This window comes from Octodon degus, unplaced genomic scaffold, assembly GCF_000260255.1.
Source record: "Octodon degus isolate 3935 unplaced genomic scaffold, OctDeg1.0 scaffold00140, whole genome shotgun sequence".
Taxonomy (NCBI): Eukaryota; Metazoa; Chordata; class Mammalia; order Rodentia; family Octodontidae; genus Octodon; species Octodon degus.
Genome location: NW_004524716.1, coordinates 6,622,504 through 6,646,596, shown reverse-complemented (window position 1 = coordinate 6,646,596; position 24,093 = coordinate 6,622,504). Strand labels below are relative to the sequence as shown.

Here is a 24,093-nt window from a genome sequence, read left to right as displayed (position 1 = left end):
TCCACAAATGAAGTTATGTGGAAATTTCTAAACTTGCTTTATAATGGTTTGAAGAATTTGACAGAAGGCAGTGAAAGTTAAAAACACATAAAAGCGATGTTAGTAACTTTCTCTCCAAGAACTAGATATAAACGAGTGTAGTACTAGTAATATTTTTAAGAAAAACAAGTTAATCTTTTAGCTGGCTATATAGTGGTGCTTTGCTTTTCCTTCCCAGTTACTTCTGTTTCTACAAAAGAAGGGGTTAAGTAGGATGTGGGCCTGGGATGATACTACTTAGGTGTTCCCCATAAAGAGAGAGAGAGAGCAGTCAGCTTGTTAGCCAGTTATGTGCAAGAGAAGAAAAGAAACTTGCTTAGGAAACCCTGTGCCTTGTCCCCAAATACCAAGGAGGAGACCAGTCCTAGAAAGTCTAAATCAGTGCTCAGGGATCTAGATACTGTCTCATGCGACTAGTGTGAAGTAGTATTCGTGTGGTCAGCCCGTCAGTTTTCAGATTGCAGCTTAAAAGTCAGCTTTCAAATAGAAGCTCTGGCCGACTGAGAAAATGTTTAAAATATTGTTTTAAAATTGGAAATTGTATTATTTTGAATTTCTAATAAACTTAGTTACCTAAAACTTCCCTTCTTTTGATCTAGTTATGTATACGTCTGTGATTTAAGGGACAAAGGAATATAAGTTTGAAAAATAAGTGAAATCTTAGAGCCAGTTTGTCTGGATCAGAGAGGCCTTTTTTCCTTTTCTTAGAGTGAAGTCTTGCTATGTTGCCCAGGCTGATTTCAAACTCCTGGGCTGAAGCAGTACTTCTGCCTCAACATCCCTGAGTAGCTAGGAACTCTAGGCACATGCCACTGTACTTGGCTTAGGGGCATACCGTGCTATACTGTACTTTGATATCCTCTAAGGTCATTATGTTTGAAATACCTCTCAAAGATTCTTTAGACTTAAAAATCGTAGACAGACATCTCACAAACCAGCACCAGTTTCTAAATACTACCTTTTGGGCTGGGGAGATAGCTCAGCAGCATTAGCACCTGCCTTGCAAGTGCAGGGTCTCAAGTTCAATCCCTAATATAAATAAATTTTTTTAAAAACCCTTTTTATATAGATTTTGTAGTTATTTGCTACAATAGAAATCTTCACAAGTTTCAGTCTGCTTGACTAGTAGCACAATCTCAGTGTCTTCTATTTTAGAATGCAGTGGAGATTGTTACTAGATTCCTTTGTCATATCTTACACGTCTCAGTTGGGTTAAAGGAGAAACTATGAAGAAAAAGATCTTTTTGCTACGTAAAAGTGGTATGCAGAGCAGGACCAGCTGGAATCAGCGAAAATGTGGCCCATTAGAAAATGCGATGGGTGGATATTATACTGTGTGAGCTCCTTAGTCTTGTTTCAGTGGAACAGGTGTCTGACAACAAGGTGTGCGTTGATAGCTGAAAAACGAAGTCTCTAGATATGTGAATCTCAAACTGTCTAGAAACTGAAACCATTGTGGTATCCGTGGCTCTTTAAGGCATATTTGCCCTGGGTTGTGTGCATAACGCGTAACTTAAAGGAGGCTTGATGCCACAACTGGTAGCTTGCTTTGTTGCCAACTAATACACAAGCTACTATAATGACTTGTTAGCGCCCCCAACCCAGCTTCTTAAATTGGAACAGTAAATACCTGATCCTGCCCCTCACCAGGGGGAGCCTGAGGATCACGAACACTTCTGCAGGCCCTGCATCGTAAGTATGCAAGCTGACCTCCTCTGTGTGCGCTGCATTCTTCACAAAGAGGCATCAGGGCTCTTCTTCCTCAAGAGGAGTTTACAGTCTAACTGGAAAGAGAAGATACACAGACAGAATTCATCCAGGATTCAGGTGACACGAACTCCCTAAACTGGGCCACTTCCATAGCTTCCTAAGAACGTCTGGAGAAGCGTGGGGGTTGGGGCGTTCATCCCCTCTTGTGGCCTGAGCTCCCCTCTCCAGCACCTTGGTCTGCTGTCATTAGCGGCCACTTGTACCTCTCAGTGCAACAGTCCTCCTCTTTCAAGTTATTATTTCCTTGGAAAAGTTAATATTAGGGGAAATGCTGACTTATTTTTGTTACCAGCTTTAAAGCAGATGATTTGTAGTTATTTTCCTCTACATATTTTTCTCTACATTTCTCTCTAATAAAATACATTTTTTGTACCTGAACAATATAGTACATTTTACCCTTTATCCTTACCGGTACACATATACTAGTCCGTTCATGTCTTGAGTTTTGTTTTTAAGTAAGGTACAGAAATGAATTAAGAATTTGTCATGTCCCTTTCTACCCAGTTCTGGTAGGATGTTAGAAAGTGTAAAACGTGCTCTGATGAATTGTATGTCTGTTGAGACCAAAATGTGAAGAAATTACCAGGTAATTTGCAAGGAAAAAATAATTTCTAAGGTAGCTTTTTCTCTTTGGTAGCTTTCTGTTTTGCTTGGGTCTTCACACTTGTTGAAGGTGCTAAATATGTACCAAAATAGTGCAACTTGAAGCAGCTCCAAACTTAAGGAGCCACAGTGGTTTGGGTGCTTGTCCAGGAACTGGGAAGAGAACATCTCGGGTAGGGAAGTGAATGTGAGCTTTGAGGCAGTCTCCCCGCCCGGCTGTTGGCATTCATGTTCTCCAGAAGCAAAAATGAAAAGTCATTCTTAAGAATGTAGTACAGATATTCTATCGACGTGGATTTTTCTTACTACTATTTCATCTTGGGTTTGCTCAATGTGCAGTCCACTGTTTTGTTTAAATATTTTTGTTGAGAATGGCTGGAGGCTTTAACTGAATACCTAATGTCGTTTTCTCAGAGGGCAGCATGGATTCTGTTTGGGGTATTTGGAAGTGCAAGTTTATTGGGCTCACAGAAGTAGCCGCCTGTGGTTCTGGGCCCAGAGTGCGACATACTTCTCATCAATCGCTGCTGAGTTAGAGGGTAGCTGTTCCTCTTGAGGAAAACATTAATAAACCTTTCTATTCTAAACAGTAGTATGACTTTTACTTTAAATGTTATGTCTAATGATTCTTTTTTTAAAAGCTTAACTATGTCCAGTTTCTTAAGAAAATATTTTAGGGCCTTTGCTGCATGCATGGGCATGACCTTATGGGCCTGCAGGAAGCAACTTCTCGTGCTGTGTGTACCACACACCATGCAGGGGATACAGTGGTGAATGATACAGACCAGATCCTTTGTGTTGTGGAGTTTTAATCTTTAGAAAATGGTAAAAGACCTGTGTGTGCGCACGTGCCTGCGTGTGTGTTTAATGATGAACGAGTGCTGTGAACAAGAGGTGCTCAGTGTAGAGGGTCAGAGTGCTTGGCAAAGAGATGACGTAATAGTGGGTGAAATGAGCTTTGAATAAGCGTTTGGAGTGTACGGGCCTACATAGGGGCATGCATGGAGGCAGAGGCCACGCAGAAAGCTTAGTCAAGTGAAAAATGGTGGAGCAGGGAAGAGTTTATATTCAGATATGCTTTGGATGTGGGTAGAGCCAGCAGGATTTAGTGACACGCACGTGTAATGGAGATTGGTAAGAACTGGCTCCAAGATTTTGAGACCAATAGTCAAGATCAAGCAGCTTATGAGAGGAGCTGGTGGAAAGGGTAACAGAGAATTGTTTTCACAATGTTGATGGTGGTATCGTAGATTTACAGTAGGCAGTTGAACTTGAGTCAAATTCAAGAGAAGCTCTGAACTAGAGATTTATTCGCATTAATACTTTCAAGTTTGAGGTGAGACTAGGCAGGATGGGCAGGGCTGAGTGTAAATAGAGATCTCTGCGCTACTGTACTGCTGTGGAGGAATTAGAAAAGCATGCCATGTGTTGGCATACTCCTGTAACCCCAGCTTCTTGGGAGGCAGAGGCAGGAGGATAGGAAATTGGAGCCCAGCCTGGGCAGCTTGCTGAGACCCTGTCAGAAAAGGTTTGGAGATGTAACTTGGTACAAAGGCCCTGGGTTTAGTCCCTAGTACCATACCACCAAAGAAGGGATACAGGGGTCACAGGAGACTTTCATGGACTGTGGTATGGTAGGGACTAGTACAGGGAAGAAACTGGGGAGCCTCAGATGTCACTGACTACCTAGTAAACATGAATGGTCCACTGAGGAGGCAAATTGAGTAAAGTAAGCGGCCCCTAATATGGGGTGGGAGATAGTGTATGCATGCAGGAACTTGTAGTTCACAACTTTATGAAGCGTTGAGAAGTTTTAAACCTATAGTCCCAGCTTCTTGAAATGCCGAGACAGGAGGAGCACTTGTTCAGCTTGCCCCACAAAGTGAGGAGACACCTGCTCGGGTGGGGGCAAAAGTTGTAAGCATAGAGTAGTATGAAACAGAAGAAAAGTGATTTCTATTCTAGGAGATTTGAGCTACTCCAGAGAGGATCCTTTGACCAAGGCCTTTTAGGAATGGTTGAATTTTCTATAGGTTAGAGTAGAAAGTAATATAGGCAGATTTCGGGAAAAGGGAAGGTACAAGACAGACATGAACAAGAAGTTACCTGGTTTTGACTGGTGTTGGCTATGTGGACAAACTAGCCTGGAGTAGATTAGGTCCAGAGTGTGGCAAGCCTTGAAGCAAGAAGCTAGTAACCTAGGAGCGAGAAATCGGTAAATAACTAGGGCACGGGCCAGGTGAGGACAGGCACAGAAGTTTCAGAACTCAGGATAAAAGGGTTACTCACGTGAACTCACCCACTTATCCTACTCTTCGTTTTTCTCTTCAGTGCCACTCTTTCTCTAATAAAGATGCTCTTGGAGGCCCAGGACTGAGATCAGTTGGATTAGTGTTCACTTTAGAAGGGGATCCCTGACAGTCCGGAGGCAAAGGTGCTAAGAGAGAAAAACGTTTTCTTTCTCTTTCTCCCTGCTTTACCAGTCACAGTACCTGGCATCCAGGTGTCACACTGCCACGCTGCAGATCTCTGTTCCTCACGGCCCCTCGAGCCCTTCCTGTGCATGCACCTTTCTGCTGTGTGAGGACTGCTTCCTGAGAGGTTCTTTACTCATCCACTCATACTTCCCACCTGCCCCTGTCCCTTGTGTGCTAGAGGAAGGGCATAAGCCATACTTAGTTGCGAGCCCCATGGTTAAGTATGTTCTAAGCATCCCTGATGTCTCTGTCCCCGTTGGATGGGTTGGTGGTTGAAGGAACCCCCAGGATTATGGGACTGCTAAGCATTCAGCCTCCCAGTTTGGAAGAATAGGACATGAATAGTGGGCCCGGGAATTAGTTCTCTCCACCTGTCTTCCATGGAGAGGGGAAACATTTTATTCATGTACTCGTTCAGTGTTAAATGTTGAACCAAGGACTTCACACTGAGCTGCATCTCCAGCCCTTTTTATTTTTGAGACAGTCACTCACTTGTCCTGGCTGGTCTTGAACTTGCAGTTCTACTTTGGCTTCCCAGGCTGCTGTGCTCATTGGCAGGTACTGTTGCCTCTGGTTTGTGTTTTATGTTTTGGGCCGGCTGGGGTTGAACCCCAGGTCCTTGTCCACATTAGACCAGTGCTGCACCATTGAGTTATACTACTAGCCAGCCCCACGTGGAACGATACACTTAATAAAGTTTAAAGTATTGGCTTCCTATACTCCCTAACCCTCATCAGAAGCTTTAGAATTGTGTGGGCCCTTGGAATCGCTGACAGAAAACTAGTCCTTTATTTTCTGGAATAGGGATTGCCTTTATCTGGACAGATGCCCAGGGACTACAACACCTGCGTCAGTCAGTCTGGCCCAGCACCAGTCCCTAGGCCAGATTTCAATGTGGAAGTTGTGTGTGAAGGCTTTGGGCTGCTAGCAGCTTCGGCAGCTGTGGTCAGGGAGCTGTGTCGGTGCAAGGGTTTTCCTTGTTGCACTTAGCCCAAAGCCTGATGCCTCCTCGTTCCCCACCAAGTGTACAGATGGCCCCACACGCTCTCCCTTGCTGGCAGTTCAGTCCCAGGAGGGAGACAATGTCTGGAGCACGGCCAGCAGTGGGGCTGGAGGTAGGGAAGGCGCTCAGCACCCACCTCTCCACTTCCTTCCCCCTGCCCTGCCCTGTCCTCCAGCAGTCACAATGCAGGGAAGAGGGTCTAGCAGACTCAGTGTCCCCAGGAGGGGCGGAGGGCCCCAGGGAGCAAGTGCAGAGGAGTGCCAGGGTAGGTAAGTGAGACCAAATGTTACCAAAAAGGATAAGGAAATGAGCCAGGTATATGAGAGATGATCCCTGGTAGAAAGGGAGAAAGCTTGCGGGCTGAGGTAAGGGTGATAACCTTAGAATGACAGCGAAGATGTACTTAGGCCTGGGCAGGCATTGGGGAGAGGTGGCTATGATCAACTGAAGGTCAGGGCGAGTGCTCCCCATATAGCGTGTGTTAAGTAGAATTGGCCTTAGGAGCAGCACAGAGGGCCCAGTACCTTGGAGAGGGGGTCTGGGCTGGAGAAGTTTCCTGCTCTCTTGACTTGGACTGCAGCTTCCCTGTCTTGGTGGAATGGAGGCAGCTGTGGAAGCCTTGGCTGTTGGCCTTCTGTAAAGCAGGAATGCCAGAAGAGGACTCAGTCCAGGGCTTGTTGTGAAGAGTGGGATCACACCGGGAGCCCTGTAAGGCAGGAGTGAGCAGGTACCACCCTGGAAGTTCTCGGTCAGGAAAGGAAGGGCGGAGTACACAGAAGTGACTTACAAAGCAAGGTTGTGGCGGAGCTGTGGATGAGGCCCCGGGGAAAGGCTTTACAACTAAGTAGCCTGCCGACTGCACAGCGAAGGCTGAGTGCAGGCCAGCGTGAGGTAGTGGGACACATTCCTCGGGGAATAGCAAGTACATGAGAAATACATGGTGTGAGTAGACGCGAGCTTGCAGCACTCCCAGTAACTACTTCCAGATAAAGCCGATGAGGAGTATCCAGGATAGGTCTAATTGGGCAGGGCCAAGCCTCTTGCCTGGAGCAGACAACAGTGAGGAGGAGTCACAGGAGCTCCGACAGACCCTGCACCCCTATTTGTTCTGGTAGACCCTGTCAACACTTCCACAGCCTCCACGAGGAAGGGCTGAGGAGAGGAAGGCTGAAAAGGGAATTCCAGCAGGCGGTTGGAGGTGGATGGAGCCCTTCTAAGGCTGATTGAAGGGGAGAGTGACACATAGGGGCAGAAAGTACTCCTCTCAGAAGGAAATCTTCCAACTGGAGGTCCTGTTTAGGACTTGGACAGGGAGAAGCAAGTATCATCCTGACAACAGTCCTTGTGGTGAATGATGAGTAGTCTTGTCCTCAGGTGTTTGTAGCCCATCACCTCTCACCAGGCATTCCCAGCCTGAGCCCCAAAGACCCCTCACAGAGGAGGGAATGGATTTGAGAAAGCCATTGGCCCCCAGGGGCTGGGAGGAATGGAGAGCTGTGCCTTGGCAGGGGCTGTAGACCCAGTGGCCTTCGGAGCAGATGGGAGACAGGTTAGTGCCCCGAGGTGACATGGAGGAGACCTGGTGTGCAGGGGTGGTAGGATCTCCTAACGCAGATCCTTAGCAGCGGGGGTCCTCATGCACCTATTCCAGCTCCACCAAGGCCACTGCCCTTCTCTGTCCCCACCCATGTATACCATCCTTCCAGTCTGAACACATCTGGCACATAACGCTCACTGTGTGCACTACACAGCATATTCACAGCTGTGATTTTCTCTAATCCTTGCCACAATCCTATGAGGTAATGAGTAGACTTTTTTTTTTCAACAGAAGAAGAGAACAAACATAGAGAATGCACTTTATTTTTAGCAGTGTGCCTTGGGTCTCATGGTGAGTGCTGGAGCAGGAAGTAGGGTCCATGGAGCTTGCCTACCCTAGGCAGTGTACCTACTCCTGGGTGCACTGTGTCCTCGAAACCTCCCAGCAGCCAGCACAGTGGAGTTCACACAATGCCAGAAATGGATCTCATTTCTGACTCCATGTCCAATGCTCATACCAAAAGATGGGGAGAAGTTCCCTAACTGCCCTGGGTGGGGAGCTCTGTCCAGGAGAAGCTAGAGACAGCCCCTGCTTCCCAGATAGGCTGGACCCTTGCTTTTCTCTAGGAGCCCAGGAAGTGGTGTAATGTGGGAAAGACTCCCCAGGGCTCTGGGGAGCAGGCAAGGATCCAGTGGGGCAGACAGAGCTTAACCAGGCTTGTGTCCCGCAGGACGGGTTTGATTTCAGAGATCCCCCTGAGAGGTAGGGTGCAGGGGAAGTGTGTGTGGTGGGGAGAGGTTTCAGATATAAAAGGTTGTTGAAAAAGAAGAACAGGACACCAGACAGACCAAATGTGTCCAGCAGGGACTCTTCCCCGTTTTCTGCTGGGGCTGGGAACATCTACAGACTCTGGCCATGGGGCCATAAAGAAGCAAGTGGAGCCCTGAGCAGACACTCGGACCAATCAGGGTCCCCCTCTACCTGCCAGGGAAGTGGGCCAGGTTTGGGGTGGAGCTGCAGGCCTGGAGGTATTAAATGAGCTTCCAGTTCATTTGCATGTCCTAATTAACCATGAAATGAGCCCCAGAGGCAGAAGGAAGCTGCCAGTTTCTCTGCACGCATGCATGTCCACCATCTCCCTATAAAAACCGCTGCCTGTTCTCTCATCCTTAGGCCCTAAGTTTTCCCATTTACCTCTGCACTCAGCTTCAGCAAAATAAATGGCCTCCACCATTGTTGAAGGAGAAGCCCGCAAGGGGGCAGAAAAGTTAAAAGTATAGGAGGATAGATGAATCACCAGAATCTTTAACAAAGCTTGGCATGCTGGTTGGGGCATGGCATCAGCCCTGTCGAGGCTGATTGAGCACCTGACAGCATGCCAGGTGCTACCCATTTGGGTGGATCCTATGGGGAAGGCAGGTTGCATTCTTGATTTGACTCTGGGCAGCTAAGTGGACTGTTTGTAGGGTACGGTGGAATGCAAGATTGGAAGCCAGTGGGATGTTTCACCCCAGCTCTGCCGTTAGGTGGCCCTGGACATGTTCTGTACCTCCGCTGGGCTTCTCCATGTTAAATAGGAGGGCAACCGCTTCTGGGGTGTAGTGAGAAGGATGGAAGAACACCGATGTGACAAGGTTCCTGGCACCTATGTTGGCAGCAAATGTAACTTCTACACTGTTTCGGCCCGAGTTACAGTGAGTCTTCACTTTGTTGGATTCTTTCCAAGTGAAAGGTAATGAAGTTTCGTTATTGGATCCTCTTGAGGTCAGGAGGTGGGTCCTTTTCATTACACTGTTCTTAGTTCTGCTCAGAAGGCCAGGCACTGGGGGCTACCGATAAACTTGTTTACTGCCCAACGAGTCCATGAAACAGGTGAGTTGCAGGTGGCTGTTTCCTCTGGAGTCATCCTAGACTCAATGCTGGTGTTATCTTGAAGAATTTGCCTGGTGTCCCCTCCCCACACACACACACCCGCAGAGCTGCGAGGATTCGTCACATTATGCTCACAGACACATCACTGCCACAAGCAAAGGCAGCCACAGCTGACTCCCCATGCCAGAGCCTGAACTGCCAGGGTTCTCTGGGGAGACACAGCATGGGCACCTCCAGAAAGCATGTTCATATTTGGCAAACTCGAAGCAGAGAAGTAGGGAAGGGCAGGGCTTTGGGAGCTGGGTAACCGTCCGACTCAAACCTCAGCTCTTTTGTGTGCCAGCTGCCTGCGTCTGCTCCTGCTCCGGGCAGCTTGCATGACCCCTGCCTTCCTTAGTGTACCTGGGATACAGTACCCTCCAGGCTCATTACAAGTTTTTTTGTTTCGTTTCTGTTTTGGGGGGTTATTTGCAGTTCCAGAGATTGAACTCAGGACCTTGTGCTTGCCAGGCAAGCGCTTATTCTACTGAGCTATCTCCCCAGCCCATCCCAAGTTTGAAAGAGCCGTCCACGTTGCCTGTCAGATAGTGAATGCTCAGAAACGGTGCTTTTCTTCCCCCACGCCAACTGGACCTCTAATGCCCCTCTAATCTAATCTCCACCCCTGGCAGTCTGGGCTGCAGGCGGCAGTCTTCCTTGTTTTTTCCCTTTTCTGTTTGCTCTCAATGCTGTAAGGAGGGAAGGCATCAAGACTCTAATTGCAGCTGTCACACACCCCCCCCATCAGGCAGCGGGTGGGAGAGGGAGGGGCAAGGCACAACCCTGAGGCGAGTTGCCTGCCCAAGGGGCCTGGCCGGGTGGGGCCTAAGCCCGCTGGCTGGTCTCCGAGCTCAGGCTCCTCCAGCTTCCTTAGGAGTACCGGCTGCGCGTTTGGGAGCTGCGCATTTGGGAGCGTTATAGCTGGACCCTACTGACTCCAAGTTTGAAGGAGGCCAGGGCTTCGCCTAGGGCTGAACAATGGAACTAGGGATTAGAGGGCTTGCCTTTACCCTGCTGGTGAATTTCCATCTTCTGCCCTAGGACGGGGTTAGGCGCAAGAGACTGGGTAGGGCGTTGGGCAGAGGTTTTCTGGCTGCTGGAGTAGGGGCGGTGTGTCTAACTCCAGGCTCCTGCGTGCACCCCTCCGGCGCCTGCCTCCCCCACACTCCGCCCGCCAGCGCTGTGTTCTGGGACAGGTGACATAGGTGATGCTGCCTGCCTCCCTTTGCCCATTTACAGGAACACAGGGAGGTAAGAGGTTTTTGAATGTGCACAGTGCAGTATGCCTGTACCCCACAGAGGACAGGGAGGCATGTCCCAGCCTCCCCGCTACCCATCATGTGCTGCCCTCCTTATTCAGCTCGCCCCAGGACCCTACAGGGGCTGAAGTCTAGGGGAACAGGGAAGGCTGGGGGTGGGGATTTCCCCTGGCTGCTCCGACCTTGGGAGCTGGGCTTCCGTCTCTGCCTGCTGCAGCAGCGCTTTGCCTGGGAAGCGGAAGCGCTAAGGTTGGGGGCACCAGAAATGGGTCTTTATTGGGGGCTCCAGTGCCCTTTCCCACACGCAGTGTTCACTTGAAGGCGTTGAGGGCAGTGGAGGAATGTCAGGAAGACGTCTTGCTCTCCCCTGTTCCTCCCTGCTGTCACCTGCAACCCCCATATGAGCAGGACACACAGTCATTTTTTTTTCTCCAGGAGCCGTCCCTTCTCCCACAGCCTCTCCCAACTGCTTTCCAGTCATCTGTGCCCCCGAACTCTGGCTTCTCCCTCCATTCTGAAGGAAAGGAACTTGGATTTGGGCTCTGACAGTCGAACACCCGCCCCCCTCCTCCCCAGGGGCCCAGCATAGGGACTGGTCTTTTGGGTTCAGTCAGCTTTCCCTCTGGGATTCAGACCCAGACAGCTGTGTTAATATCAAAGCCCGAGGGTGAGGGCTCCATGGCCTTAGGGCTACTTGTGTGGGGGTTTTCCCCCTGTCTGGACTCCCCTGCACTTGGGAAGGGGCACCGTCCAGAGCCCTTGGAATGGCTCCACTTTTTGACCTTCTGGGAGCGTCCAGCCCGGGACTCTGAGGCCATGGGCGTCACCCAGCCTGGCTTCTCCTTCAGCAGCCTGTCGCGGTCAGGCCTCACACTGCGCAAGAATTTCCTAAAGATATTTGCAGTGAGAGCAAACCTTCGGCCCAGCTCTCGGGGCTGGCTTTTCCCCGCCTTGGGCTCACCCGCCCCCCCAGTCTCGCCCTTCTCCCCACCCTTCTCCAGTTCTGGCAGGTCTAGCCAGTTGCCCACCAGGTCCGCAAAAACATTGTCCCCTAACACCAGCGGCTGCCGATTGCGGCCTCGCGACATCAGCGTGGAGGTCCAGTCGTCTGGCTCCCCCCACTCGGGCCCGCGCTGAGTGCAGCTTTGGTGCTCCGGCAGCTGTGTCCTGGGCAGGGGGCTGGGATCCCTCCCACAGACACCCCCGTGGCCTGTAAATTTGGTGCTGCCGCCGAGAGCAGGACGGCTGGCAGGGGAGGTGCAGCCCCCAGGCCTGGCCACATCTCTGCCACCTTCCCCATGAGGCCACTTGGGCTGTGTCCGGGGGCTTTCAGGGCAGCCTGGTACAGGACCCCCTCCAGAGATGTCCAGCTGTTCCAAGGCCGTCTGGACCTGTAGGAGCTTCAGTTCTTGCAGCGCCCCCATCATGCAGTTCATCTGATCCTGTAAGCCATCACCCACTTCCTTCATAGATATCTGAAGGGGAGAGAGAAAGCAGAGGCCAGTGAGCTGCAGGTTTGCTCCTCGTGGCCCTGAGCCAAGACTCGCCACCCATCTCTTGCAGCCCAGTCAGTGCAGTTCTGCGCTGAGAGAGATTTTAATGCTGCTAATGCTAAATAAGGGAAACTGCATTAATACCAACAAGCTAACGAAGGAAGATGCTGTCCTAAAGGCCATACACATGCTGCTCCTCTTATAGTGGGATTATGACCAGGTAAACCCATTGTAGACCGAAAATACCATAAACCGAAAATTTATTTAATACACCTAACCTACCGGGCATCACAGCTTAGCCTAGCCTAACTCACATGTGCTCAGAACATTTACATTAACCTGTAGGTAGGCAAAACCACCCAACATAAAGCCTATTTGATATAAAGCTGTTGAATAGTTCATGTAAGGTAGCACATGCATGAAAAAGAAAAGGGGTACACTTTCATATCATGGGTAAGTACAAAGTCCATGTCAGGGACCTTGTGTGTGTGTGCGCGCGCTCGTGCGCATGACACTCGCTGTACCATTTATAGTATATAATATAAATTTAATCCCCCAGTTGAGACCAGTTTGAAGGACCCAAAATGATGGTGGCAAGCGTAAGCTGTCTGGTGTCTGGACCCTCTTTCTCTCTGATGGATGATGGTGATGATGGTGGTAATAATGATTTGTGAGCATTTGCTACATGACATAAATTATTCTAACTACATAATTTAATCTTTTATATAAGCTCTTTTGAGGTTGCTATCACTGTTCTCAGTTTAACCAGTAAAGAATCTGTGGTAGGAATGAAATAACTCAGCCACACAGTTCATAAGAGTTGGGACTAAAATGCAAGACTGACTCACCGCCAATTCTGTAGCCCTAACCGCCAAACGCGGTCTGCGTGCCAAACGTGATCTGCACGTGGCTGGGCTTTCAGGCTACTATTTTTTGTCCCAGTGTCCTCTGCAGGGCAATAGAGAGGGCTTGAAAGGGCTGACCAGGGTTTCCTTTAGTTGCTCTTTACATCTGACTGGCCAGCAGGGAAATGAGGCCAGGAAATCCCCCACCTGCTGGAAACCCTTGCCCAGCTCGCCCCAGCCTCTCTCCCTCCCGAGCACCTGCCCTTTGTGTAGCCCTCAGACTTGGCTCCAGCCCTCCTGCTGCCTTCTTAGCCAGACTGGCTCTGCTGCCCTGGCCACGCAAGAGGGGATCCTGGGGCCAGATCTTCCAGACTTTTTTCGGGTTTCTGAGGACAGTCGCGGGTGCCATCTGGAAGGGGCTGTGAGATTGACTTGGGTGAAGGCCACATTTGGAGGCTGGGGAGGGGAGGCTCTGCTGATAACATTCACAGGGTTCACCCTCACTGGGCCCAAGCTGCCTTGGCCCTGCCAGCTCCCTCCCCAGACCCTGATCGAGTTACTCACAGCAAGCTTCATGTGCGGGGACCATCTGTTTCTTAAGCCCCCCAGAGACCCAGAGGATCATTTTACCTCCTGTCTTAATGCTCAGAGCTGAGCACGGAGGGCAGGCGGGAAAGGTAGCTGGCAGGCCTGGGCTGCCCTGGCAGCGCACCGGCTCAGGCTTCTGCATTCAGTCTTCCCCTGCCAACCCTGGCCCGTGCAGGGAGGGGCATCCTAGATAGGTCGCAGGGAGCCAGCAACTCAAAAGGACAGTGGAGGACTAATGTCACTGAGGGCAGGGAGGCTTCTGTGGGTGTGAAGATTGCCCACTGGTGTGTGCCTTCCCGAGATGGGGAGGACATGGTGGCCCGAAGCTCTGACAGCCCTCGGAAGTGCTGGGGCAAGTACATGAGTTAGGTCAGTGGTGGCAGCAGCAACAAGAAACAGAGCCCAGGGGTGACTATATCTGCTCTTGATGGCCCTGGCTCTGACCTCTTTGCTTCTGCCTTCTGGACCCTTCCTTTCAGAAGCACTCCGCCGCAGCTGATGAGACCCAAGGCAGCTCCAGCAAGGCTCTGAGCCCCAGACCAAGCTCTGTGCATTCTGGGTAAACTGTCTCCCTGGCCTACCTATTGTTCCCTCTGCCCTAGTCCACTTTCCTGTCACACCTGCCTGGAACCTCAGAGACATTTTTGGCTTCTTCATTAACCATCCCTTTCCTGTCCAACTTCATCACATGCCACCTTGAAGTCCCCCCACCCCCATGTGCTGCGCCTCGCCGTCCCGTCCCAGTGCCTGACCAGTTTTCCCAAAACATTTCTATTTGCCTTAGTCAGTGGCTCTCCAGAGACTCAAATCTAAGTGATTTAACTCTGCAATCCAGACCCAAGACAGGGTGTTCGATTCTGGGTGTGTCTCTATCGCCTGTGCACTTGTCATGCTATGGTTAGGGCCTAGTACCAAAATATAGTAACATTTTTTTTTTTTCAGTACCGGGTATTGAACTCAGGACCTTGTGCTTACCAGGCAAGCATTTATTCTACTGAGCTATCTCCCTGGCCCTACAGTAGTAATTATATTTTCCCCAGAACCGGGGATTGAACTCAGGCCCTTGTGCTTGCCAGGCAAATGTTTATTCCACTGAGCCATCTCCCTGGCCCCTATAGTAGTAATTTTAAAAAGCAACAAATACATGTCCTACTGCTCAGGCAGTATTTGTCAAGCACCACTACAGACCAGAGAATGAGGGCTGTACATCACCATGTCACCCCAGAACCTCGCTAGCACCTGGCACGTGCTATATACCCCTATACTGAGTCCTACTGGCACCCCCCTGCATCATCCATTCAAACTTCTTGCTACTACGTTCAGTTACTTGCTAATCAGAGAGAGGTGGGGGAGAGAGACAGAGACAGAGAGTGAGGAGAGAGACAGACAGACAGACAGACAGACAGAGAGACCATTTCCCAAAGTTTCATTTGACCAAGTAGCAAGGAGGCTGGGCTGGCAGGCTTCCTTCCAGAAGGCAAAACACAGCCTGGGTCAGAGCAGTGGGAGGAATGAAATGACCCCATTCAATTTTATCCGGTATGGAAAAATCCATAAGACACAATGCTGACATTTTGCACAAGTTTTCCAAGGAGAATAAATGTGTGGGCATGTATGAATTCAGGGCTGTCCATGAAACAGAGGCCCCATTTAAGTAAACAAGAGCTGCAATTGCACCCATATTAAAAGTACATTAAAAACTTGGATTCTGGAAATAGAAGGAACAGAGTTCAAATCCCAACTCTGCCATGAAGTAGCTGTGCAAGTTGGGCACATTAAATTGTCTTTCAATTTCTGCATTGTTCAACATGGGAAGGACAGCTTCTATCTCATACAAGTATATGCAGATTGGATGGTAATGTATCTCTCCACAGCAGAAAGAAATCACTGGGTGAATGCTAGCTGTTAAGGCTGCCTGTGTATTTTCAGAATGTTTTCCTCGCCAAAAATTAAGACAATAATGACAGGGCTCCGCTCATTACATCCGTTACAATCAAAGGGAAACACTTCTCTTGTCCTGCCCCATGCAGAGGAAGGTGAGAGAAAGGAAGAGGAAGCCCCGGCATCCTCTTGCCCACCCGCACGCTGACCTCAGCCCAGCCACAGGCAGGTGCTGTGCAGAAGCAGGAGGAGGCAGTTGTGAGCGAGAATGGAAGAAGGAAGCCGACCTGCGGGAAACCCAGAGGCCGGGACAGCGGGAGCGGGAGCATCCCCAGGGTATTGACCGAGAGGGGAGCCAGCATGACCGCCTTTCCCACCAACCCCAAGGGGATGATGTCACCCCCAGAGGAAAAGCCAGAGGCCAAGCTGCTGTCCTCGCCCAGAGCGTGGGACCTTGAAGAGAAAGCCCTCTGGGTGGGAGTGCAGGACTGGGGCCAGCTCAGACAGAGCCGGAAGTGAACATCTCTACATCAGGGTCTCAAGACTAGAAGCTGCTGGACTCCTCTGGCCTCCTCTAGTCCCTGAGCCTCACATTTTTTCTCAGGACAGTTTTATCTTCCTTGCTCTCAGGGGTCAGGTGGAGGGTCTGAGTGGTCCTGACGAGTTTAAATAGGAATGGGCCTAACAGCCACCTCCCTTTGAAGTCCACGTGTGTAACTGAACCTTCCACCACCGAAGGCAGAGCCTGTAACAATCACGTCCTGGGGAACATCATGGGCCTCTCTCCTGAGAACGGCCCTCAGTGGCCTTCACTGTGTTCTTTGCCTCCACACACTGCTCAGCTCAGCTATCAGCCCTTCTCCCAGCATTGCTCGGTCTCGGTTTCATTTTAAACATGATCTGCGCATCCAACTTTGGCTGGCTGAGGCCCACCTCAGCACATGCTGTGTTCTGTATTTGGAGCTGCATAGCCTTTGGTGCCCTCCTGGTGTAGGAGCGAGCCCCACATGGTAGTCTGGAGCCCTAGCTGACTGACTAGGTCTCACACTGACCTCGGCCTTAGCTAACCTGCCACTGGCTAAAACACAAGGCCCTCTCATTGGTTAGCATGTGCCCCTTCCCACACTGCCAGAGCCCCATGCTTGCTCTGGGAAGCTGACTAGGCAAGTGGGGTACGGCCCACTTGGGGGACAAGGAACCTGGCAGTCTCCTCTCTATGCTGCCCAGACATTCCCCACAAGAATGTCCGTATTATCTTCACCGTATCTGCATGTGATTCAGACTCTGTTTAATATTTTATTTAAATCTCTTTATGCAAATAAATATGTTCATCAAGGAGCCGGCATGAAAAGTATATAGCTTGCCATTCGTAGACAATAGCTGTGAATATATGTGCTGTCTGGAGTGCCACCACGAGAAACATCTCTCTAGCCCCCCAGGTCCCCAAGCTGTCAGTGGCAGGACCGAGACCCCTAGGCGGGCTCCCTTCCTCCAGAACAACAGGTATGAGAATGCTGTCATCATCCCTAACCACCCAACCTTATGGGTAGCGATGCGAAGGAACCTGCCAGGCAGTGGTGGTTCCTGGGAGCTGAAGAGACGGCACGAATCCATCCTCCAGGGGCCTCTGAGACCCAAGTCAGTTCCTTCCCGCTAAAGGCTCTTCTGCACCGATGATGAAGGAAGAGGAACTGCCTGCCTGTGGCTGTAGGCACAGGTGCCACCAGGACACCAGACCCCCACTCTGAGCAGAGTATTCTGGGGTCCACTGTCCACAGGCACCCCTGCTGTGCACACTCCCTGGGCCCTTTGTAGTGTGGGAGGAGTGGGGATGGAGGAAGAGGTGCCAGCATCCTCGGCTCCCTTCCCAAGCTCTGCTCCGGCCCCTGGCTGATCCTGCAGCTGTGCCCTTCAGCCATCCCTCTCACGCCCTCTCCCCATTCCGCCAGAATCCTTTGACACAGGCTTAGCTTTGCCCATGGAACTGGCAGAGTGCCCTGCCCCACCTCCCCACCCCCATTACTCACAAGATCTCCATACAGTTCCTTTCAGCCCCTGAGGAAGCTACTGAGGAGGCTTTGGGCCGGAAATGGGAAAAGCCCTGTTTTTGCCAAACAGCCCATTCTCCAGTTCAGTGAATAGGGACCTTCTTGGCTCTTGGCTGGGGCTCTCAACAGGAAGGTAAAGAGGAAGCTGTGCCAAGAGCTGCGGGAGGGAGGAGGGGAAAGAAAGAGGAAGTGAGGATGGGAAGCGATGAGCCTGCTTTCCTAACTTCTACCAGGGCTCACATGTTCAGGCCAGAGGCAAGCAGACAGAAAGAGAGATCCAGTGTTCTTTACCTCCTCAAGGGGCCTGCCCTTTGGCCTCAGCAGGCCCTGAGAGCTTGAACTCCTTTCTCCTGAAGTCACATTCCTCAGGAAACCAAGGAACCTCATAGTCACCTACCTTTTCTCCTTCCTAGGTCAGGCCCTCACGCTGTCTTGCCCAGATCCTTATAATAACCACCTACCTCACTCTCCTGCCTCGGTTTCCCCCCTCTCCCTTCCTCCCCTCCACACCACCTCCTAGGTCTGGGTCATATACCTGACCGTGCTGCTCTCCAAAGAACACGAGAGCAGACACTCTGACAGAACGTTTAAGGACCCCCTCCCCCCACCAGTCTGTTCTCAGCAGCCCTTTCAGTGCTGTTGCCCACTATTGCTCCGCACACGCCCCATGTTCCACACACATTCAATCTGGTCTTCAGACGTCAGCAGGGCTTCTGCTCTGCGCCTTGTGCTCATGTCTCCCTGCCCACCTGCAACGCTGTCTAGCTCACAAGCTCTCTCTTCCGCAGCAGGAAGCGCTCCCTGACCTCCCAGAGAGGTCACTCTTCCTTCTCAGCGTGCTCAGCCTGTGCACCTTACGCCGCACAAATCCTCTATTTCTGTCCTAGAGGTCAGCATGCATTTACTCCGCGCTTGGAGCAGAAGTTCCGTAGTCAGGATGACTGAGTCTGAACTTCACCTCTGCCACTTCTCAACTCTAAAACTTGGGCCAAGTTACTTAAATGTCTCCCATTTTTATTTTGTGAATTCAAAAATGGAAATAAAGTACAGCTCCTCAGGGCTCCTTTGACAAACAAAATAGTGCATTTCATTCTAATATATTAATATAAACATCAACACATGTTTTATCTTCTCTATTGAACCATAGGCTCCCTGAAGAGAGGATCAGTGTCTGTTTATATTTGTAACCACAGTGCTAATATCTGCTTAGTTCCTTAAACACATCAGCTCTCAGTAACTGTTGTGTTCTGTGAATAAGTGACTCTTATGCAAACCAGTCTGATCAACCCAACCTCAAGAGTCTACCAAGTCCCTGCAATGTATCAGGCCAGGCGCTAGGGCCTGGGGAGATAGCTCAGTGGCACCGTATCAGGTGATAAGAACCAAACATAAAGATAAGTGATAAAGTATTTCACTTACATTGTTATTTGATCTTCATAGTAGGTAATTTATTGTTTTTGCTTTGGTTTTTCAGTACTGGGGATTGAACCCAGAGCCTTTACACTGAGCTACACCCCCAGTTTATTTTTTTTATTTTATTTATGTATTTATTTTGTATTTTAGGGAAGGGTCTACACGGTGTTCAGGGTCTCACTACTAGATTGGACTCATAGTGATCCGCCTGTTTACAGCCTCCCAAAAGCTGGGATTATAGGCACGCACCACCATGCCCAGTCTCAACTGGCATCTCAGCATGCCCCAGGGGCAGGGCTGGCACAGCAGGCTGGGGGATGGAACCCTGGCTGGCCTCTGTGCCTTTTGCAAGCACTTTAATCCACTGAGCTATTTGGCCAACCCTTCCCAGTTTATTTTTTGAGACAGGGTCTCACTAAGTTGCCCAGGCTGGGCTTGAGCCCATTATCCTACCTCAGCTTCCCACAGTGATGGAATCACCTGCCTGTGCTACTAGGCCCAGTTTGAAATAAGTATTTTTAAAATTCCATGTCAGAGATGAGAAAAACCAAGACAGAGAGAGGTTAATATGCCAAGTTCAAGTTGGCCTGACCCAAATTCCACGCTCCACGCTCTCTTGACTCATCCTCTTCTAAGAAGCATGAAGGCCCTCTTCCTCCCTGTGTTAAACATCAAGAAGAGTGGGATAAGACCCTTTGCAAAAGTTTTATTTCTACCTAAGATAATTTGTTCTTTTACCCCCAAAGCTAAAGGCTGTTCCTACTGTAACTCCTTTATCCACCTTTCTCCTCATTTTGCCTTTATGTCCTGGTTCCTAAAGATAAGAGCACACAAAAGTACTTTCTGGGAGCACCAGGTTGCCTGGGAGGACCTCCGTCTGAGAGAGGAGACTGCTTCCCTGTCTCAGCTGGGACAGACATTCCAGAACATGGCCTTCTGCAACCTCCCCCTCCTCGAGGAAGCCTTCCTGGCCTAGCTGTATTTCATGAGCCGAGTCACTCAGGCTTTATGTATTCTGTTTGTTCTACACTGACCTGAATTCAGGAGGAATGCCCTGTGGGCATCTTGCATCTGCTTCCTCAACATGTCTGCATCTAGCCCATTTGCTGGAAGCCCACAAGGGAGCTGTGTGTGAGGAACAGCTGGTCCCAAGGCCTCCTGTTCAGGCAGGGCCCCTCCCTGGCGGCTGCAGGGGAAGATGTGCTTCCCGCTGAGTCCTCGCAGCCCCAACCCCTTCATCTCAGTAAAGAAGCGCGCCAGCTGCCTCTACTTCTCTAACCACCCTCCATCCCTGAAAGCTGACCCCCTCCCTTCCAGGCAGGACGCATGGCCACTCTCTAGCCATCAACTTCATTGAACCAGGACCCCTGAACTTCCAGCCTCCTCCCAGTGCTCACTTGCTATGACACAATCTTTGTTTCCCCAAGACACTGAGAGATTCTGCTACTTTGGCTTTTAGGAAGACTCTTATCTATATTTTGTGGGCCAAGGACAGGACCAGGATGAGGAGGAGAGCAGAGAACACCCTGGACACAGATCATTTCACAATCTGTTAGTGTTTCCTTCTGCACGCTGAGGAGTCTTATCTCCACAGTCTGCAGGATGTTTGCTTCTTGAAGGGAACTGGGTGAAATAAATGATGCAGAATTTGAACAGTACTGCAGGAGGCCATTCCTGGGCACAGAACACCCAGGGTACCGTGCTCCCAGGAGGCACAGAAATCCTGCCTGGGATCAACCATCTTCAGTACAAAAGCTTCCACAATCCCAGTTCATGAAATAAACCAATTGCATGCCTTTCCCCCTCCATTGCAGGCCTGAGTATACACAAGCCCATGCCACCCTATCCCAGCCACAGCCAAGCTTCGTCTAATTCAATCCCTGCAGTCTGCTTCCACTTGAGATACAAAGGCACTGCGATCTGCTCCTGCTACCTAAGCCTTGAGCTTGAGGTGGCAGAGCATAAGACTCAGACACCTCTGCCGTCTCCTTTCGGCGCAAGCTGGCACTAGGGAGGGGGTGGAAACACAGGGAGGGGTTTGTGGCTCTACCATCTGAGTGTCATTCTGGGCCCCTGGCCAGGCCTTTGGCTTCCTCTCCAAGAGTCAAAGGCTGGAACTGCTCAGACAAAAGGCCAAATGAAAGCTGATGGGGAGCAGGGTGACTTTAGCCTCTCCCCTTCTTCTCCTAGGGACTGGGGGCTCATGGCCTTGGCAGAGAAAGTACAAATCAAGATCTGGAGCTCAGCTCAGTGAAGATTCCTATTTGCCTTTTTTTTATCTTCCTGGCATCCACAGACTGTCTTCTTCCCCTCACCACCTCCCACCTAGGTTGCTGTATGACATGCAAATCAGTAGGATTTTAAAATTCAGGCCCATGCCAGGAACACCCACAAGCCCTACATTTAGGCAGATCCTGATGTGGGTGGTGGAGCCCCCCCTCCCCCCGAGCACAGAGAAGAGGATTCTATTAGTTTCTTGATGCAGCATGGGTTTTGGACCTCATGCATGGTGATGATCTTGTCTTCCTTTCTGGTACTGGACACGAAATGGGAAAAATGAAGTTGTGCACGAGTGGGCTGTGGCCACCATCCTGGCATGAGAAGCAAGTTGAAACTAGTACAGGAGGGGCACGATACAGGTTAAGAAGAGCAGCAAAAGACACTCTGGCTCTCACCAAAGAAATACTTCTGTGGACCAGTAATTTTCACAACTGTCAACTCAGAAAGGGCTTCAGGGAAAAGGACGAAAGAAATGATCATTAACCTGAGAAGGCAGACAGGAAGGGTGCCAGGGTGACTCTGTCAGGAAGTATCAATGAGAACACCTGCCACTTCAAGCTCCCTCCTCACTCCTGCTCCAAAGCTGGGCTAACACCATGCCAAGTTCCCTCCCAAGCAGGAAGAGTAGAGCCTTCGCAGGCAGAAGTGGAAAGCTGTCCTGGAATCTGAACAGCCATGAGCTGGCACTTTCTGGACACTGGGCTGTGCTGTGCACCCTCATGCCCTGGCTATGAAAATAAAGGACAGGACCAAAGTGAGACCAAAGAGACAATCCGAGAGAAACTCAGAGACGCAGAGATAGATAGATACTCGAGAAAGAGCCTGTTGAAGAAGAGAAGGGCAGAGGACAGAGGGCGTGCGTAGGTATCCTATTCGTCAATTCTGGTGGCTCAAGAAGTAAAAGGCATGGGGCCAGAGAAATAGCTCAGTAAAACAAGCCTTCCAAGAACAACAGCCTGAGTTCAATCCCCGGTTCCGCAAAAAAAAAAAAAAAAAAAAAAAAGAAAGAAAGAAAGAAAGAAAGAAACGTAAAAGAACGGGTAAGGAGGCAGGCAGGTGTTGCACCAAGTCAGTGACAATCAGCCTGGGCCTCCCTAACTGGCTTTCCAGCCGCCTGCTCCCGTGCCCTGTTTGGGGATTTGGTCCCACCCCAGACCAAGCTACTTCTCCTGGCCCTTGCACCCCGGGCTTCGGCACGTTACCCACACTCTCTCCGAGCCCAGACCTGACATCTGGCTGGGACTCCACAACTCCCTCTCGGCTCGAGATCAGCCAGGCGGCGCCCCTCCTCCCGCAGGGCCCTCCCCCGTCATTACAGCTGCCAGCCCCCTCCCTGCTGGCAGGCAAGCCCAGGCAGACAGCCGGCCCAGCCTGCCCCCGCAGCCGCGCCAGCTCTGCCAAGCCCAGCAGAGCTGGGGCCCGGGGCGGTGCCAGCTCCCCTGGAGCGAGCGGTCCCAGGTGACCTCCGCCCAGGGCAGGGATAAGGCCTGCGCTCCGGGACACGAGTGCGGCCCCAGCACCTGCGGCGTCCGGCTGCTCTGGCCTGCTGCTTCCGCGCTCGGCCGCTGTGCTGATGGTCTCCGGGTGAGCCCTCTGCCCCTCTTTCTCTAGATCACATGTCAGCCTGGTTGGCCGCTCTCTGCCGCTGTCACTTTTTCTGATCTCATCACAACTGTCTACCCGAAGTTTCCTCGTGGCCCTTTCCCGGGGGACAGACCCTCTGTCTGCCAGCTCTCGTCCTCCCCTGTCCGCTCCTGTCTTCCTCACTCTGTCCGGGTCCTGGGGCCAGAGCTGGGGACAGTCGGGGCGGAGCAGCCCTCCCCGCCCGCGCCGTCGGCTCCGCTCTTACCAGCTCCTGTTTTAGGCGACGCAAGTAGCAGTCCATTTCCCTGTTCTCTTCTCTCACGCGCCCATTGGCCGGGCGCGGCTCCACTAGCGACCCTCGAGCGGGGACGCGGAGCCCTGCTTTGCCCGCACGTGCGCCCCGCGGCCAGGCAGCGCTCAGTTGAGCTTCTGTTTTTGCTCCTAGATTCCGACTCAGAGCTGCGTCCCCGCGGCTCTCGGCGCGCGCTCGATGCCAGGGGCGGAGGGAAAAGTGAGGCAGCCAATCAGAACTCGGGGGGGAATGTCCTCAGCCTATGAGGAAAGCGGGCGGGGGCCGCGGGGCGGGGGGGCCGGAGGTGGGCCGTGCTGTCGGGGCTGCGGGGGTCGCCGGGGTCCCTGCGGGCGCAGCTGGGACGTCTTGCGCCCAGACCGTGCGGACGCCCCTGCAAAGCTCCCCTGGCTGTGTACAGGGTCGGCTCGGCCTCACGGCTGGGGACCCCACTGCGCGCCGAAGCCCCGAGCCCACTCACCTCTCCTACCCGCGTCGAGAAGCTCTATCCCAGGCGCCCAGTGCAGCCCCTCGTCCCTAGAGGACACCCGGCTAGGGCTGCGCCCGCCTCTCCTGACTTGTGCTCCTCCCTACCCATCCTCGGGCAGAGTTCAGAAAACACGCGGGGTGGCAAGCTTGGCACTAAGCGACCCCCGCGGTGCGCGGCGTCGCCGCGAGCATGTAAGTCCGCAGACGCAGGGTAAGACAGCGGGAGCTCTGCCCTCAGGGATTTACAAAGGCGGAGGGGAGAGGAGACAGGTGAAAGCAAGCGCGGTAATCTCAGAACGTGGTTTAAGGACAACGCACAACGGGGCGACGCCTGGGGCTGTGCGCAGCAGTGCCCGCGGGAGCGGAGGAGCAAGCCTCGCTCGCTCGCCCCGAACTCGCCTGTGCCGGTCTTTGTGAGGTCGGGAAGGGAGCGGGACTCGAAGGAGCTCGGAGGCCCCGCAACCCAGCCTCGGCGCACTGCGCTCAGGCTGCCCCTCCTCCCCCGAGCCACTGGGCAGGGCCCGGGAGTAATTAGGGAAATTAGCGACGTGTTGTTTCAAGGTAATTAACGGGAAACAACGTTT

At 51.5% G+C, this 24,093-nt stretch overlaps 1 protein-coding gene across 1 annotated transcript; it reads right to left on the bottom strand.

Annotated features, from left to right (window-relative positions):
* Positions 1-7,773: 7,773 nt before the first annotated feature.
* Fam212b (family with sequence similarity 212 member B) lies at positions 7,774-23,187 on the bottom strand. The gene is made up of 2 exons (XM_023701794.1): positions 22,997-23,187; positions 7,774-12,074 (listed from the first exon to the last, which is right to left on the bottom strand). Exons 1-2 carry the CDS (start codon positions 23,030-23,032, stop codon positions 11,229-11,231), a joined length of 882 nt encoding a protein of 293 aa, XP_023557562.1. The 5' UTR covers positions 23,033-23,187; the 3' UTR covers positions 7,774-11,228.
* Positions 23,188-24,093: the final 906 nt, after the last annotated feature.